The 14,113-nt window shown below is 41.9% G+C and overlaps 1 protein-coding gene across 1 annotated transcript in view; it reads right to left on the minus strand.

Annotated features, from left to right (window-relative positions):
* Positions 1-1,464: 1,464 nt before the first annotated feature.
* LOC138304210 (uncharacterized) overlaps positions 1,465-14,113 on the minus strand; it is an 82,464-nt gene continuing 69,815 nt past the window's right edge. Inside the window, exon 5 of the mRNA XM_069244077.1 lies at positions 1,465-7,125. Within this exon, the coding sequence (XP_069100178.1) occupies positions 7,003-7,125 (123 nt within the window). The 3' untranslated portion in view covers positions 1,465-7,002. The remainder of the gene's footprint in view (positions 7,126-14,113) is intronic.

Raw genomic sequence — 14,113 nt, forward strand, 5'->3', positions numbered from 1 at the left:
CTAAGGGTACTGCCTGACCATAATCCCTTGGTATTCGAGTTTCCTCTAGGGTCCCTAGACCTGTCACCCTTCAATTGGACATTCGAAAGAGCGTTAGTATTGGATGTGGAGTACATTTCATAAATTAATGAACGGATCTTAGTGTTTTTTAGGGTCAATGTAGGAAGTACATCGTCACTAGTGGTGTGGGATGCCTTTAAAACTGCTGTCAGGGAGGAAACAATCAGCTGTAGTCACAGTAAGAAGAAAAAAAACAGGATCAACAGGTTAAACAACTGTATAAAGAATTAGAAAGAGCGGAGACTCAGTTAAGTTTAGCAAAGTCAGAGGGGATCCGGAAAACACGCAGGTGTCAGTGGCGTTGGTGAACGCAGTAATTTGTGTTATTTCTTCACAGCAAGCTGCAGAAAAAAATGTTGGCATGGAGACAGAAGTGCCACAAGTACAGATAGCGGGTAGGGCACTTGCTAGCGAACCGCTCTCACCAAAAGGAGTAAACGCGGGAAATCGAGGGCATTATGAATGTGCAGGTCACGCTTGTCGACATCAGGGAGGCCTTTCGAGAATATTATGAGAAGCTTTATACCCGCTAACACTAAGAAAAGAGACTTGTGACCGACATCTCTCCCATGTCCACACATCACACATTTTCACTTTGACTAACGTGCCTGCCTGCTTACAAACCCTTGCCCATCTGTTTGACAACAACCTTTATTCATATTCACCGAATCCTCCTTACCTACTGGACCCTGCTTATTTATCATGTTATTGCTTTATTTGCATTGGAGAGCTCTGAATTCTACCTTCTTCCTGACATTAGCAGACCAAATTCCTAAGAGATCACCACATCTTGTGCACTTCATTCAAAACCCCGAAAGGGCAGGGACACTTACATTTCTTCAGCTGAAGTTTGAGGCTGCCGTTGGCCTTGGAATGATCCTCAACAGTGCATTGCCGTTTTCTACCTGTGATCCACTGATTAGCTGACATCACTCCAGGGTAGGGAACCACTTACACTGTGTCTTGGCATTAGCCATATTTTCAAACTGAGAGCTGCATTTGTTACCTGTGCATTTCTGCTATCATTTCCATGGACTACACAAGGGACTGACACACATTGGGTTCTATTTAACACCTATATTCCCTCACATCATTTGTACAAACTCAACATTGATATCACTCAGACCCAGACCTTCCCTCCTTCCCCAACCTTCACCTCTTGTGCATCTGTTACTCTACTCCCAGTAGCACAATGAACTTCAGAACACTGCCGCATGTTGCTTCGTATGGAATGTCAATCTGGCCTAGCACCTAAGGGCAAGCATGGGGCAACAAGAAAGCTACATAAATCCATAATAGGATGTCCTGCGTTTGCCTTTTCTCCTCATCAAGCAAGCTCTCTCTTCCTCCATATCAGGAAAAGCCCATAGTTAACAAGAGAATAAAGCAGACATCACATAGAAATATTGGCAAACCTTTATTGTGATACAAAAAGGCACACACAGAAATACAGCAAACCATGAAAACAATGTGCATACAAACATTTCTGTAGAAAAATAAATCTTTATTTTATTAAACAAATTAACAAGATTATCAAAACAATCCAGAGAATTCACAGAATATTGAAAACATTGAGGTGGTATAAAGGACACATGGAGACTGGCCTATAGGTAAGTGTGAGACTTGGGGGTCTCAGAAGGCATTTGGGGTCTTTTTTAAAATACAAAACGACAGGTCACATCCAGCAAAGTCTACCAGGAGCAGTCAGAGTGAGTGCTTAGTGACCAAAGTATATTTAGGTGCGAGTTACAGACTTCAAGCGAAGGAAGAGCAAAGGATAAACTGTTGTTAAGAAGAAAATCAGCTTGCTTTGTTTGCTGATCCTCAGGCAGGTGACTCTTATTACTTCATTAGATAGCTACCAGTTGTTGCAATGTTTCCTTTCCCTGAATACTAAAGAGTAGCTTTGAACCAGGGGAAGGCACCAAAGAAGCTGAAGATCCTTACCTACAGAGTCTTCTTCAATTAGAGAGAACTTATTCCAGGACTAAAAGTGACATTTACAGCACTCTCATGGACACTAAGGGATTCTCGGGTATTACCAGTAATTGTTGGACCTCTTCTGTGTTCCCAAGGATGCCCGGAACCATTCCAAGCCTCACTGTGATATTAAGTCCTGTTCTACAATTCTTGGGATACCTGGAACCTCCCCGCAATTTGCAGGGATAATGGAGCGTTTTCCTTTACTGTTTTATCTTAAATTCACAAATGTCAGCAGTTTGGCTCCTTGCAAAATCTAACACGCCAAATGCAAGAATATGAAAAAGGGTTTTGCATTTTAAGATTGGATTCAGAGAATCCATGGATGATTGAATTTTGTCAAAGGAATGCTTCCATGTTACTTTGAGCCTGATATACAACATTTCCATTTGCAAAAAGTCACAAAATGTACACTGGCTTTTTGCGAATGAAAAAGAACATTGCAAAACAACCTTTGTACTAAAAGATTGCTACACCAAATACCAATTCGTACTGGATCGCAATGTGATCTACCACATCACAATTCATTAACCAGATCACAAATTGCGTCTCACTACAATTGCATGCCATCACACTGATGGTGGCTGCTGGGATCAGCAAACCATCATGTCTGACAGCATTTAAATGAAGTAAACCTTTCTTTTAAGTATGTTTGAGAGCTGGCACTGGTCCCATAGACTGTCTTCTTCCCAACAAACTTTTCTTTTACATTCACAAAGAGGTGAGAACCCAAGGGGACCCATTCCCTTTTGCAGGTGTGTTACAACCCCCACTCGGCAGCTGATCACTTTTCAATGTTTTGTTACTGTATTTCAGTCACAAAACATTGATAGAGATCACATCACAATGAATCACAAAGTGCTTTTTCCAAATGGCCATTCCTTAAGCTTTTCTAAACTCATTTTGCAATTTGCTACCCTGTTACTGGTTCAGAAAACATGTTTAGTACATTTAAAAATCAATTTTGCAGTCACATGACTTATGCTTTTGTGAACCGCAGCCTTGCCACTGTAAAACAACATTATACATTAGGCCCTTTATTTTCTTCTTTTTTATGGGTGCTATAACCCCATAACCTTAACTTTTTTCCCCTCCCCTAGTCTGTTCTTTTTTTCTCTTCTCCCTCAACGCCATTTTTCTCCCTTACAAATAAGCTGCAAGTTCCCCCACTTCATCCATTACAATCACTTTTTCCCGCTTACGTTATCCCTCCCAGTTCTTCCTTACATCCACGCATCTCCCCTGCTTGATAGCGGATGATTTTCCCTCCCATTGCCTTAGTCCCTACCACGTTGGCTGTGCCCACTCCTCCTAACCATTTGTGTTTTTTTGCTATGCACAGTGTTACTTAGCTCTTGGACTCTGTCCTCTGTCTCTAGTTTAATATCAGTTGTGATAAAAACATTAGACAAATTACTGCAGCCCAATCTTTTTGTCTGTATCAAACCTCTATAATAGTTTTCCACAGTTGCTGGGTCTGTGGGCTTTGTTTGTCAATTAATTAATACCAAAAAGTTGCTAAACATCAAATTAATCATTTATCAGCTTTACCCTTAATCAAAATACAGTCAGGGCTATGCTTTCTTTTATTCTAACTTATGATAGACCATATTTAGGATCTCTAGTACATTGCCTGCAATAGGAAGTGTTTCTCCTGTACTACCAGGTATAAGATGGACCCCTTAAACTCTCCCAGGGATACTATGCTAATCCGGCATTTTCTGGTATATAGAAGCCTTGTGCTGTACTACCTATGACAGCTGTGACTTGGCCTGCATTGCAGGTGATAAAGTATATGGTGGAGTAATCCGAAATACTTAGATTTGGCAAAGTAGAACAATGACAACGAGAAAACATGAAATTAATAAGTAGAAGGCCCGGATGGTAAGCTGCAAATGTGCAGATGGCTGCCATTTCCCCAAGAATTTTCGGAAGAGGATTCTCAACTAAAGGCAGAGGGTTTGAATAGCTTCAGGTATTCTAGGTCTGAGCTGAATTAGCCAAGTTTATGAAAGTAGAGGAAGAGCAGGTGGGCACCGAACCTTGCACAAAACATTAAAATGGGTGAGGTGATACTGGAGCCAGTATAAAAACGTGACCAAGAGGAAAGGAGGATGTGAGTAAAGGTGGGGGACCACACTCCTTGCAAAGCCCAGTGAGGGAGGGGACAAATGCTGTAATAAAGAGGAAGGTGGGTGGAGGGTTGAAGGTCGAACTTAATACACAGGCCTAGGATGGTTAAAGAATAAGAAAGGGCAGGAAATCCTGAACAATTGGCAAAAAGTGGGGAATGGTGGGCAAAGGACAAGTGAACACTATACAGGCCATTGCAGCAGTTTGAAATCACACACAGTGCATCATCTACAGTACAAAGGTCATGTCAGGGGTTTGAAATCAGACAAAAGACTGCTACAAAGACAGGCCATACTGGGACTTGAAGGCTAAAGCATGAGGCAGTGAGTACAGAGCCAATACTGAAGCCAGAGCAAGAACGGATAAAGGACCAGATTTTTCCATAGAGGTCTAACATTTTGGGACTTTAAAAAACATATGGCTTTTCTAAACAGCTAACACGTCATTGTCAATCAAGTGAATGGGACATATCCATAACATGAAAGACTCTGGAAAAGAACATGAAAAGAGATAGTGGTGGTCGATTTTTATTCCAAAAGGAATGCAAATTATGAACCATCTTTTTTGGGTCTCAATACACTTAATGACCCATACAAAATTTATCTGGGCTCAGAACAATGCTTTTAGGAGTGATCTGGATCAGCCAGTGACGGCCCTTTTTCTCTTATTAATGGAGCTCCCCTAGATAAAGCCTCACTTTCAGCTTGCTCCATTTCAAACACCATCACAAATGACAAATGGATGAGCACATTAAAGGAAAACACATTAACAAGATGTGCACCTGGGTTCCATTCATATAGGAGCTGGCTGAAAATCAGGCCACGTCTGTGGGAACATTGGCTGAAGGGGCAATGGATTACTAGCAAGCCAAGGCAACAGCCAGGCATTAACTACGTCGAAGTTGGATATGGTAACTTTGAGGGAAAAGGGGTGAAGCACAATAAGAAAGAGATGGGGTTCACAGGTGAAGATGTTCCTTAAAATTATTATTTTTTTATTTTTATTTTTTAAATCACTTACCTGCTTTGCTCCCATGCCGGTCCCCTCCCGTCACTGATGCAGACACAGGCTCCCAGCCTGCCCTGCACCCAAGCCTCTCACCATGTTGCTGAGCTGGAGACAGCCCTGTGCGCATGTGTGTTTGGCCAGCCCGAGAGGCCGGCCAAACACACATGTGCTCTGAGGGGAGCGCACAGTGCAATCCCCTCAGCTAGTCACCCCCAATGCCCTGCCCCTTTCACATGGAAAGTATAATAAACAGAGTTTATCCTTTCCATGGAAAAGGATTTGCAGCAGTTGCTGCTGGCGGGGGAGGCGGGGGGCAACGCTCCTCCGCCCAAACGGAGAAGTAGCGCTTGCAGACTAATAAGAAGAGGGCTGGGGAGGAAGAGTGGAACCTTGGGAAAAAAGATGTAGACACTCCACCTTGTTGGTGACTTCTATTCATTGTTAGGTTTTACCTCCTCCTCCAGTATCCTTTGTTTTCTCCTCATTATCTGAATCCTTCACCATGCCCTCTTCTTCTACCTGTTTTTACTTGTTTTTTGTTACATCCACTTACATCTGAGATATTTAACCCCATGGTGAGCAAAAGAGATCAGTGCATGACAATGTACTATTTATAGACATTTAAATCATCAAATCTTTCACAGTTCTGCTAACCACAAATGTGCAGCGTTACATATTGCTACATGCGATCACCTGGGTAGCGTTTGGAATAATTTTATTCTCATGTGTTATTTCACCCCTAACTATTCAGGAAAGCTGCGCACAGGTGAAAGAAGACGCCCAAAAATCACACCCTGTGCCTTGAGAAGTGCAGAGGGTCACACAGCTGCTCAGCTGATCACTGCAGATCTGTGTTTCAAGAGTTCTACCTTGTGTCCACAGTACCACACATATACTAAATGAGCTCATACAGACAGGCATGTTTACGTCCCTTACTGAATGTTCGCTAGGTGCATATTCGGCTTACAACCCAAATGCATTTGATATAAATAACTTGAGATGAAGCTTGCACACTCAAATATACCACCTCCTGGCCAGTCTCTCTTGGTTCCCAAAATGCCTAAGACCAGCCTGGCTTTGGGGCGCAAGCATTCATAGATGCAAATATTCATATTTTTATGTAGCAATTAATGCCAATGGCAACCATATTACAAAGCTCCCATTTTTGGAAGGAAAGGGATCTTGAACACTTAAATATAGTGTGATTTATCCAGGATCAGGAAATAATGTAGTTTATTTATAATCTGTGTCTTCTGATGCCACTGTCGGCTATTTAATGGTTAGACCCCATTTCATTTGCAGGTTTTACTCAGTCCCCTGTCAAGGTATGCCATTTAACCTCTCCTACAGTCAATCCATGATGGCTTGAAAATGCAATGGGCTATAAAGTCACACGGAAGGCAGCCTGGATTAGCCTGGATTCTTATGCACTGAAGAGGGCTGCAATTCGGCATCTCTTTGAAAGGCGGACATCAGCTTTTCTTCTGCTGTATTTCAGGTCTTGCTAAAAGGATTCAGCAGGGGCCGGTGTTCTCCTTGTCCCTCAAAGGCATTCAATAACCTACCTAGCCAGCCATCCCAGAATCAGAGAGATGGGTCTTTTATATACTCTTGCGCTGGTCTCATCTTTCCACCAAGGCTCAGCTTCTCCAACAGCTGGGTGTAGGCCGTCGTTCAACTATGTCCTACACCTACGGACATTCTTGTCTGCCTGCCAATACCCAGTTAGCACTAGGGCCGCCAGATGAGGGTCTATAGCAAATATACAAAGAAACTTAGATCTTCCCAACTTAACCCACATTCTGATCTGGTCGCAAACATTCATCGAAGCTTGACTTCAAAACATATGCAGTTGAGGCTGTCGCAGTCAGGGGGCTGGTAGGCACAGGCACAGTCGCAGAGCGGGCAGAACTGGCATCCGGCACAACTCTCACAGTCACAGCCCTGGAATCAGATGGACAAAAAAGTGAGGGAAGTAAAAAACAAGCATAAAGGTAAATGAGAGAAAGAGAGATCGAGAGAGAGAGAGAGAAAGTAATGTAAATGGTTAGAAAGGGAAATGGGGGGGGGGAAGCGGAGAGTGTGGAATACGAATCACCATGTACCTATTTGAGAGCCTAATGTAGTAGACTCTTCTATCCGAGTTGTTGTAAAGGAAATATTAATCTCTCTTGTTGCCTCTTCACTCACAGTACAAATAAATTTTTCTAAGAGCTATTCAAATCAATGTTTAAACTAATAGAAGAAGTTAGAGACATTTCTTCAGCATTGGAAGTTAGAGGTTTTAGAGAGTGTCAGGGAAAGATCTGCAGTTTAGGCACAATTAGCTATTTGCCTCTGTTGAAAACAAGGGACAAAAGATATTCAACAACCGGTGAACAAAATTAATAAGAAGGAGTTTGTTAATCAAAATGTGATCCATCAACCAATAGCTGCAAATACTTTTTCATTGTTAAAATGAACATCATCTACTACAGGGAAGTCGTACAAAAATACTGAAACTAAGTCCTTCCTGTGAAAATATAGTTTGCATGTTGGTTTTGCTCAAAATAGTACGAGAAGGATGTTCTGGAGTAGCTTAAGATGCACCAGGATATAATCGCCGAAGCCGGGTACAGGAGAGCAGATGCGGTACCGTTACTCATGTTTCCGATAACAGTAGCTTGAGAGTCTTAGTCTTGACCCTCTTCACAATCAATGAAAACTGCCTGCTCTGGGGCTTCCCATTGTGTCACTCCACGCAAGACGCAACAACCATACATGGCTCACCAACGATCCCCACCAGTTCCTGCATTTTGTTTTCACTGACATGCAGGGCTCCAGCAGGGCTTGTGATCTGCAGAGATGGCTGTTTAGATAGTTAGGGAAGGAGAGCAAGCACCAAATGAGCCAAAATCAACACGAAGGTCTTCTTCCCTGCTTTTACATCTATAAAATGGATGGTTTATTTATTCATTTTACTGAAAATTGGATCTTGGTTCTGTTTTATGTGCATTTGTAAAAAACACAATCACCTGCAAGGGTATGGCGCTGGGCGGGGGTGTGTATACTTAGCCCTGCCTATGGCAGGTTAGATAATTGAAAAGCCAAGTCTTCAGCTTCTTGCAGAAATCGAGAAGAAAGGAGGAGGCTCTGATGTGGCTTGAGAGGCTGTTCCACACTTTAGGAGTGAGATAACCTGGTTCCAGGTATAATATGGCAGAAAACAAGTTACTTACCTGTAACTTCAGTTCTGCAGTTTTGGTATCTTACATAGATTCTCATACTTGAATCATCCCCGTTGTCGAAGTGAGAGTTCCACGGTACACTAACATGGCAGTATATATCATTCATTACCATAGGCCCTAATGGCAATGAACGGTCTCTTTGATAACATATCCATGTACTTAAAAAAAAAAAAAACGCCCAAACGACTTATGACTAATCAGGTGATAGCACCCTCTAGAACACTCCGAAGAGAGGCTGATTCCCTCAGATGTTTGAGGACAAGTAGGAATTTTATCCCTAGTTATAAGAGGAGCCTCTCAGGGGAGGAGGGTGGGTCGCCTGTGAATCTATGAAAGATACCAATACAGAGGGAACTGAAATTAGAGGTAAGTAACTAATTTTCTTCTACAGTATTGGATCTTTCATAGATTCACATGCTTGAATCAGAATAGCAAGGAGTAACTATAACCAGTAAAAACTTTTTGTCCCATAAATATATATGTGTGGATGGTGGGTTATAAGATTAAATGTATATTGTTAAATAAACCTTCATATGTATATAAATAAAAAAAAAAAGGAAAATGTTACTTACCCAGTAGACATCTGTCCGTGGCATGTAGTGCTGCAGATTCACATGCTTTGCATAAGTGCGCCATCTCTCTACGGAGTGTTATAAGTTCTTTTTCTTCAAAGAAATTTTTTCGAGCCACGAGATCGAGTGACTCCTCCTCTAGGTGATAGTGCGCATGTGCATCGAGTCCTTTGTTAGATCGTTTTCCCGCAGGAAAGTGAAGTAAAGAGTGTAGAAATGTATATGTACATATATATATATACATATATATATGTACACACATGTATATAGATATATAGTGAGAAAAGAAAAAGAAGATGTCCATGCAGTGTGTATACATATTTATAAAAAGAATATACTACAACGGCTACAGACCTCCGGGGAGGAGGGAGGGTGCATGTGAATCTGCAGCACTACATGCCTCAAACAGATGTCTACTGGGTAAGTAACATTTTCTGTTGGATGGAATGTGTAGCTGCAGATACAAATGCTTTGCATAGAATGAAAAGCAGTCCCCTCCCAAAATAAGCAGTGGCTAGCCTGTTTGAGTTGGAGTAGTCTGAAATATTGTTTTAAGCACTGCTTGTCCAACATTTGCTTGTAGGCGAGATAAAACATCCACAGAGTAGCGTTTAGTAAATGTGTGTGGTGTGGACCATTTGGATGCTTTTCATATATCTGCCACTGATATATTTCCTAAGAATGCCATTGAAGCTCCTTTCTTTCTAGTAGAATGTGCTTTAGGAGTTACTAATAACTGTCTCTTAGCCTTAAGATACCAAGTTTGAATACACTTTACTATCCCTCTGACTAATCCTTGTTTTGAAATTGGATTACCCTTATGAGGTTGTTGAGAGGCCACAAAAAGTTGTTTAGATTTCATGAAATCTTTTCTTCTACCTACATAATACTTGAGAGCTCCTTTAACATCAAGGGTGTGAAGAGCTCTTTCAGGAACTGAATCTGGCTAAAGAAAGAAGACTGTCAATTCCTCTGACTAATTGATGTGAAATGGTGAAACTATTTTAGGTAGAAATTTTGGGTTTGTCCTAAGTACGATTTTATTTTTGTGAATTTGGAAGAAAGGTTCTTCTAAAGTGAATGCCTGAATTTCACTAACTCTTCTTAAGGAAGCAAATGCTACTAGGAAAGCAACCTTCCATGACAGAAATTGGAGAGTGCATGGGTTCAAATGGTGGACCCATAATGCTGGTGAGCATGATATTAAGATTCCAGACAGGAGCTGGTGGAGCTCTAGGTGAAATAATTCTTCTAAGGCCTTCCATAAAAGCTTTTATAAGAGGAATCCTAAACAGAGAAGTGTGCTGTCTGTTTTGGAGGTACCCAGCTATTGCTGTTAAATGGATTTTAATAGATGAGCATGCAAGATATTTGCTTTTTGTAAATGATGCAAATAACAGATAATACCCTGTACTGATGCTTTAAGTGGATTAATGTTTTTGGGTTGACAGTAATATACAAAATGTTTTAATTTACTGCATAACACTGGTTGTAGGCTTGAGTGCATCCTTTAGAATATTCATACATTCTGTTGGAAGCTGTAGATATCCAAAATCTATGACCTCCGTTGCCAAATTGGCAGGTTGAGCATACTGGGATTGGGATGCCAGAATTGACCTTTGTTCTGAGTCAATAGGTCTGGTCTGTTTGGAAGCTTGTGATGTGGTACTACAGACAGATCCAACAGTATTGTGTACCAGTGTTGCCGTGCCCATGTGGGAGCTATGAGTATCATAGTGAGGGAGGTGTGACGTATTTTGTTAACCAGCAATTGAGTTAGTGGGAGAGGGGGGAAAGCGTAAGCAAATATCCCTGACCAATTGATCCATAGAACATTGCCCTTAGATTGAGGGTGTGGGTACCTGGATGCGAAGTTTGGGCATTTTGCATTTTCGCTTGTGACAAAGAGGTCTATGTCTGGGGTTCCCCACATTTGGAAGTATTGTTGAATAACCTGTGGGTGAATCTCCCATTCGTGTATTTGTTGCTTTGTCCTCCTTAAGAGGTCCGCTAGTTGGTTGTGTATCCCTGGGATATACTCTGCTAGTAGTTAAATGTGATCGTGAATTGCCCATTTCCAAACTGTCTATGCTAGAAGGGACAATTGAGAAGAGTGAGCCCCCCCCACTCCCCCACAGTTTATGCAGATAATACATTGTGGCCATGTTGTTTGTCCTTATTAACACTGTTTTGTATGTAATCTCAGGTTGGAAAGCTTTGAGTGCTAGGAACACTGCTAGCAATTCCAAATGGTTTATGTGATATGTTCGATGAATTGAGTCCTTTTCCCCTTATATGGTAAGGTTGTTGAGATGGGCTCCCCAACCTATCATTGCTGCATCTGTGGTGATTATGGTTTGTGGCACAGGGTCCTGAAATGGCCTCCCTTTTAATAAGTTGGTGTGATCCCACCATTGCAGAGAGTGGTAAGTCTGGCGGTCCAACAACACTAGATCATGAAGTTGGCCCTGTGCTTGAGACCATTGTTGCGAGGGACACTGTTGTAGCGGTCTCATGTTTAGACGTGCATTGGGTACTATTGCAATGCATGATGCCATCATTCCCAAGAGATCCATGAGGAACCTTACTGTGTAAGTGTGATTGTATTGTAGTTGAGATATGAGATTGTGGAAAGCTTTAATTCTCAGTGGGTTTGGGTATGCTAATGCTGACTGAGTGTTCAGAATTGCTCCCAGATATGCTTGTATTTGTGCTGGCTGCAGATGAGATTTTTTGGTAATTGATTGTGAATCCTAGGTTGTGTAAGATGTCCACTGTGTACTGTGTGTGCTGTTGACAAGTTTGAATGGTGCTGGTTTTTATGAGCCAGTCGTCCAGATTGGGAAATATATGTATATGTTGCCTTCTGAGATATGTTGCGACCACTGCAAGGCATTTGGTGAATACCCTTGGTGCTGTTGCTACTCCATAAAATAGAACTTTGAACTGGTAGTGTTTCCCTGCTATCACAAATCTTAAAAATTTGTGATGTGCTGGATTTATGGGAATGTGGAAGTAACCATCTTTTAAGTCTAATGCTGTCATGTAGTCTTGTTTCCGTAGCAGGGGAATGATGTCCTGTAGAGTGACCATGTGGAAATGCTCTGACAGAATGTACTGATTGAGGGGGTCTTAGATCCAAGATTGGTCTGAGTGTACCATCCTTCTTTGGTATGAGGAAGTATAGGGAATTTACTCCTGACCCTTGCTGGGATATAGGTACCATCTTTATGGCACCTTTGGGTAGAAGTGATTGTACTTCTTGTTTTAATAAATGTAGATGTTCCAGAGAAAGTCTGTGCGAGCGAGGGGGAATGTGTGGTGGAGTAGAGATAGGTTCTAGGTAATATCATGTTGGATAATTGATAGCATCCGTTGATCTGTAGTAATGTTGTGCCATTGTTGGTAGAAATTATCTAGTCTTCTCCGAAGATGTCGGGCGTTTGTTCCGATGACTTGGACGCCATCTCCAACCGACGTGCTCTTCGAGCCGTAAAAGTTTTCTTCGAACGGAAGGATCGACAGGCTTCACAGCTTTCTTCTTTGTGATCCGGAGAAAGAGAGATTGGACACAGAGTGCTGATCTGTGTATGGAAACTTGGCTTAACACCGAGGGCAAAAGTGAAATGGAGTCAGTTCCATCAGCCTGACATTGTTCGACAACCACAAGTCGAAGTAGGCCCAGGAAGGGTGCGGTCGCCCAAAAAGGGCATTTAATTGACCTCAACAATTACAATTGGATCAAATGTAAGTTAGACAATGCGATCAAGAACTATATCGACGTTTATAGAAAAGAGAAAAGTTCAGACAGTACCGAACCGAGACGAAACGTCCGAACCCAACAGCAGAAAGAAAACAAGCTAACAAAGGACTTGATGCCCATGTGCACCATCATCGTGGCTCGAAAAACCTTCTTCGAAGAAAAACAACTTATAACACTCCGAGCCCAACACTAGATGGTGGCCCTTATGCAAAGCATGTGTATCTGCAGCTACACATGCCATCGAACACACATATATATCACTTAAAAAAACAAAAGGTTACAGGGACGTTATAGTTAGGCTCATATTTTAAACATACAAAACCATAGAAATTCACCAATTATAGATAGAGTTACCTTAAGTAACTATAACTCATGCCCTAAGATAACTATATCTCGCACCCCTGGCATCCACAGTTTTTTCATCAAAAATGTTACTGCAAATATTACATTGATATCATCAATGATGTTATCAAAGATGTTATGTGTGGTGTAATTTATGGGGTCATTAGCACTGCATGGCGAGGGCACGAGTTATAATTACTTGAGATAACTAACTATAACTGGTGGATTTCTATGGTTTTGAATGTTTAAAATGTGAGCCTAACTATAATGCCCCTGTAACCTTTGTTGGTTTAAGTGAATTTCTATGTTTTTTTAAACTGTATTTCCTAACTAATAAGTCCCTGTAACCTTTGTTTTTTCAGTGAATTTCAAAGGTTTTTTAAACGTATAGTGATTTTCTCCAGCCAAGCCCTAAGGCCAACCCCCTATAAGCACCCGACCTTGCACCGTGCACGGCCTTCATCCGTGAGCAGGGGAGGTTGTTGGCAAGACCTGGCCTACAACCAGACCCTGCGGCCAACCCCCCTAACCACCCAACCCCATGCGGTGCACAGCCCTTTGGCCCTTTGTAAGCAAAGACCTGGCATTTGCTGTTTTCTTATGTTGCGAACAGACTGAGGGCTGTTTTGCCTCATAGAGAGAATATTCGCTCCAGTGTGGACTGATCCAGTTCCCAATCGTGGTAAGACTTTGTTGCTCAGCTCAAGTATGTTTGGCACGAATAGTGATGCCATGCTTCATTGTCCAATTCCATATTCTCTGTGCTTCCATGGACAGGGGTAACGATCTTGTGCCTCCCTGCTTGTTGATATAGTACATGCTGGTGGTATTGTCTGTACATATCAGAACTGAAGCATTTTCTATTCTCGGCAGGAAAGCCTGGAGGCTGATGTGCATGGTCTTCTGAGCTGGGACCACTTCCCCTGGATTTGCAACTCTTGCAGATGTCCTCCCTATTTGCCTAGGTAAGAATCCGTGGAAATTACATAGTCAGGAACCTTGGGTAGGAATGAGAGACTTTTGTCCAG

This window comes from Pleurodeles waltl, chromosome 7 (assembly GCF_031143425.1).
Source record: "Pleurodeles waltl isolate 20211129_DDA chromosome 7, aPleWal1.hap1.20221129, whole genome shotgun sequence".
Lineage (NCBI taxonomy): Eukaryota > Metazoa > Chordata > Amphibia > Caudata > Salamandridae > Pleurodeles > Pleurodeles waltl.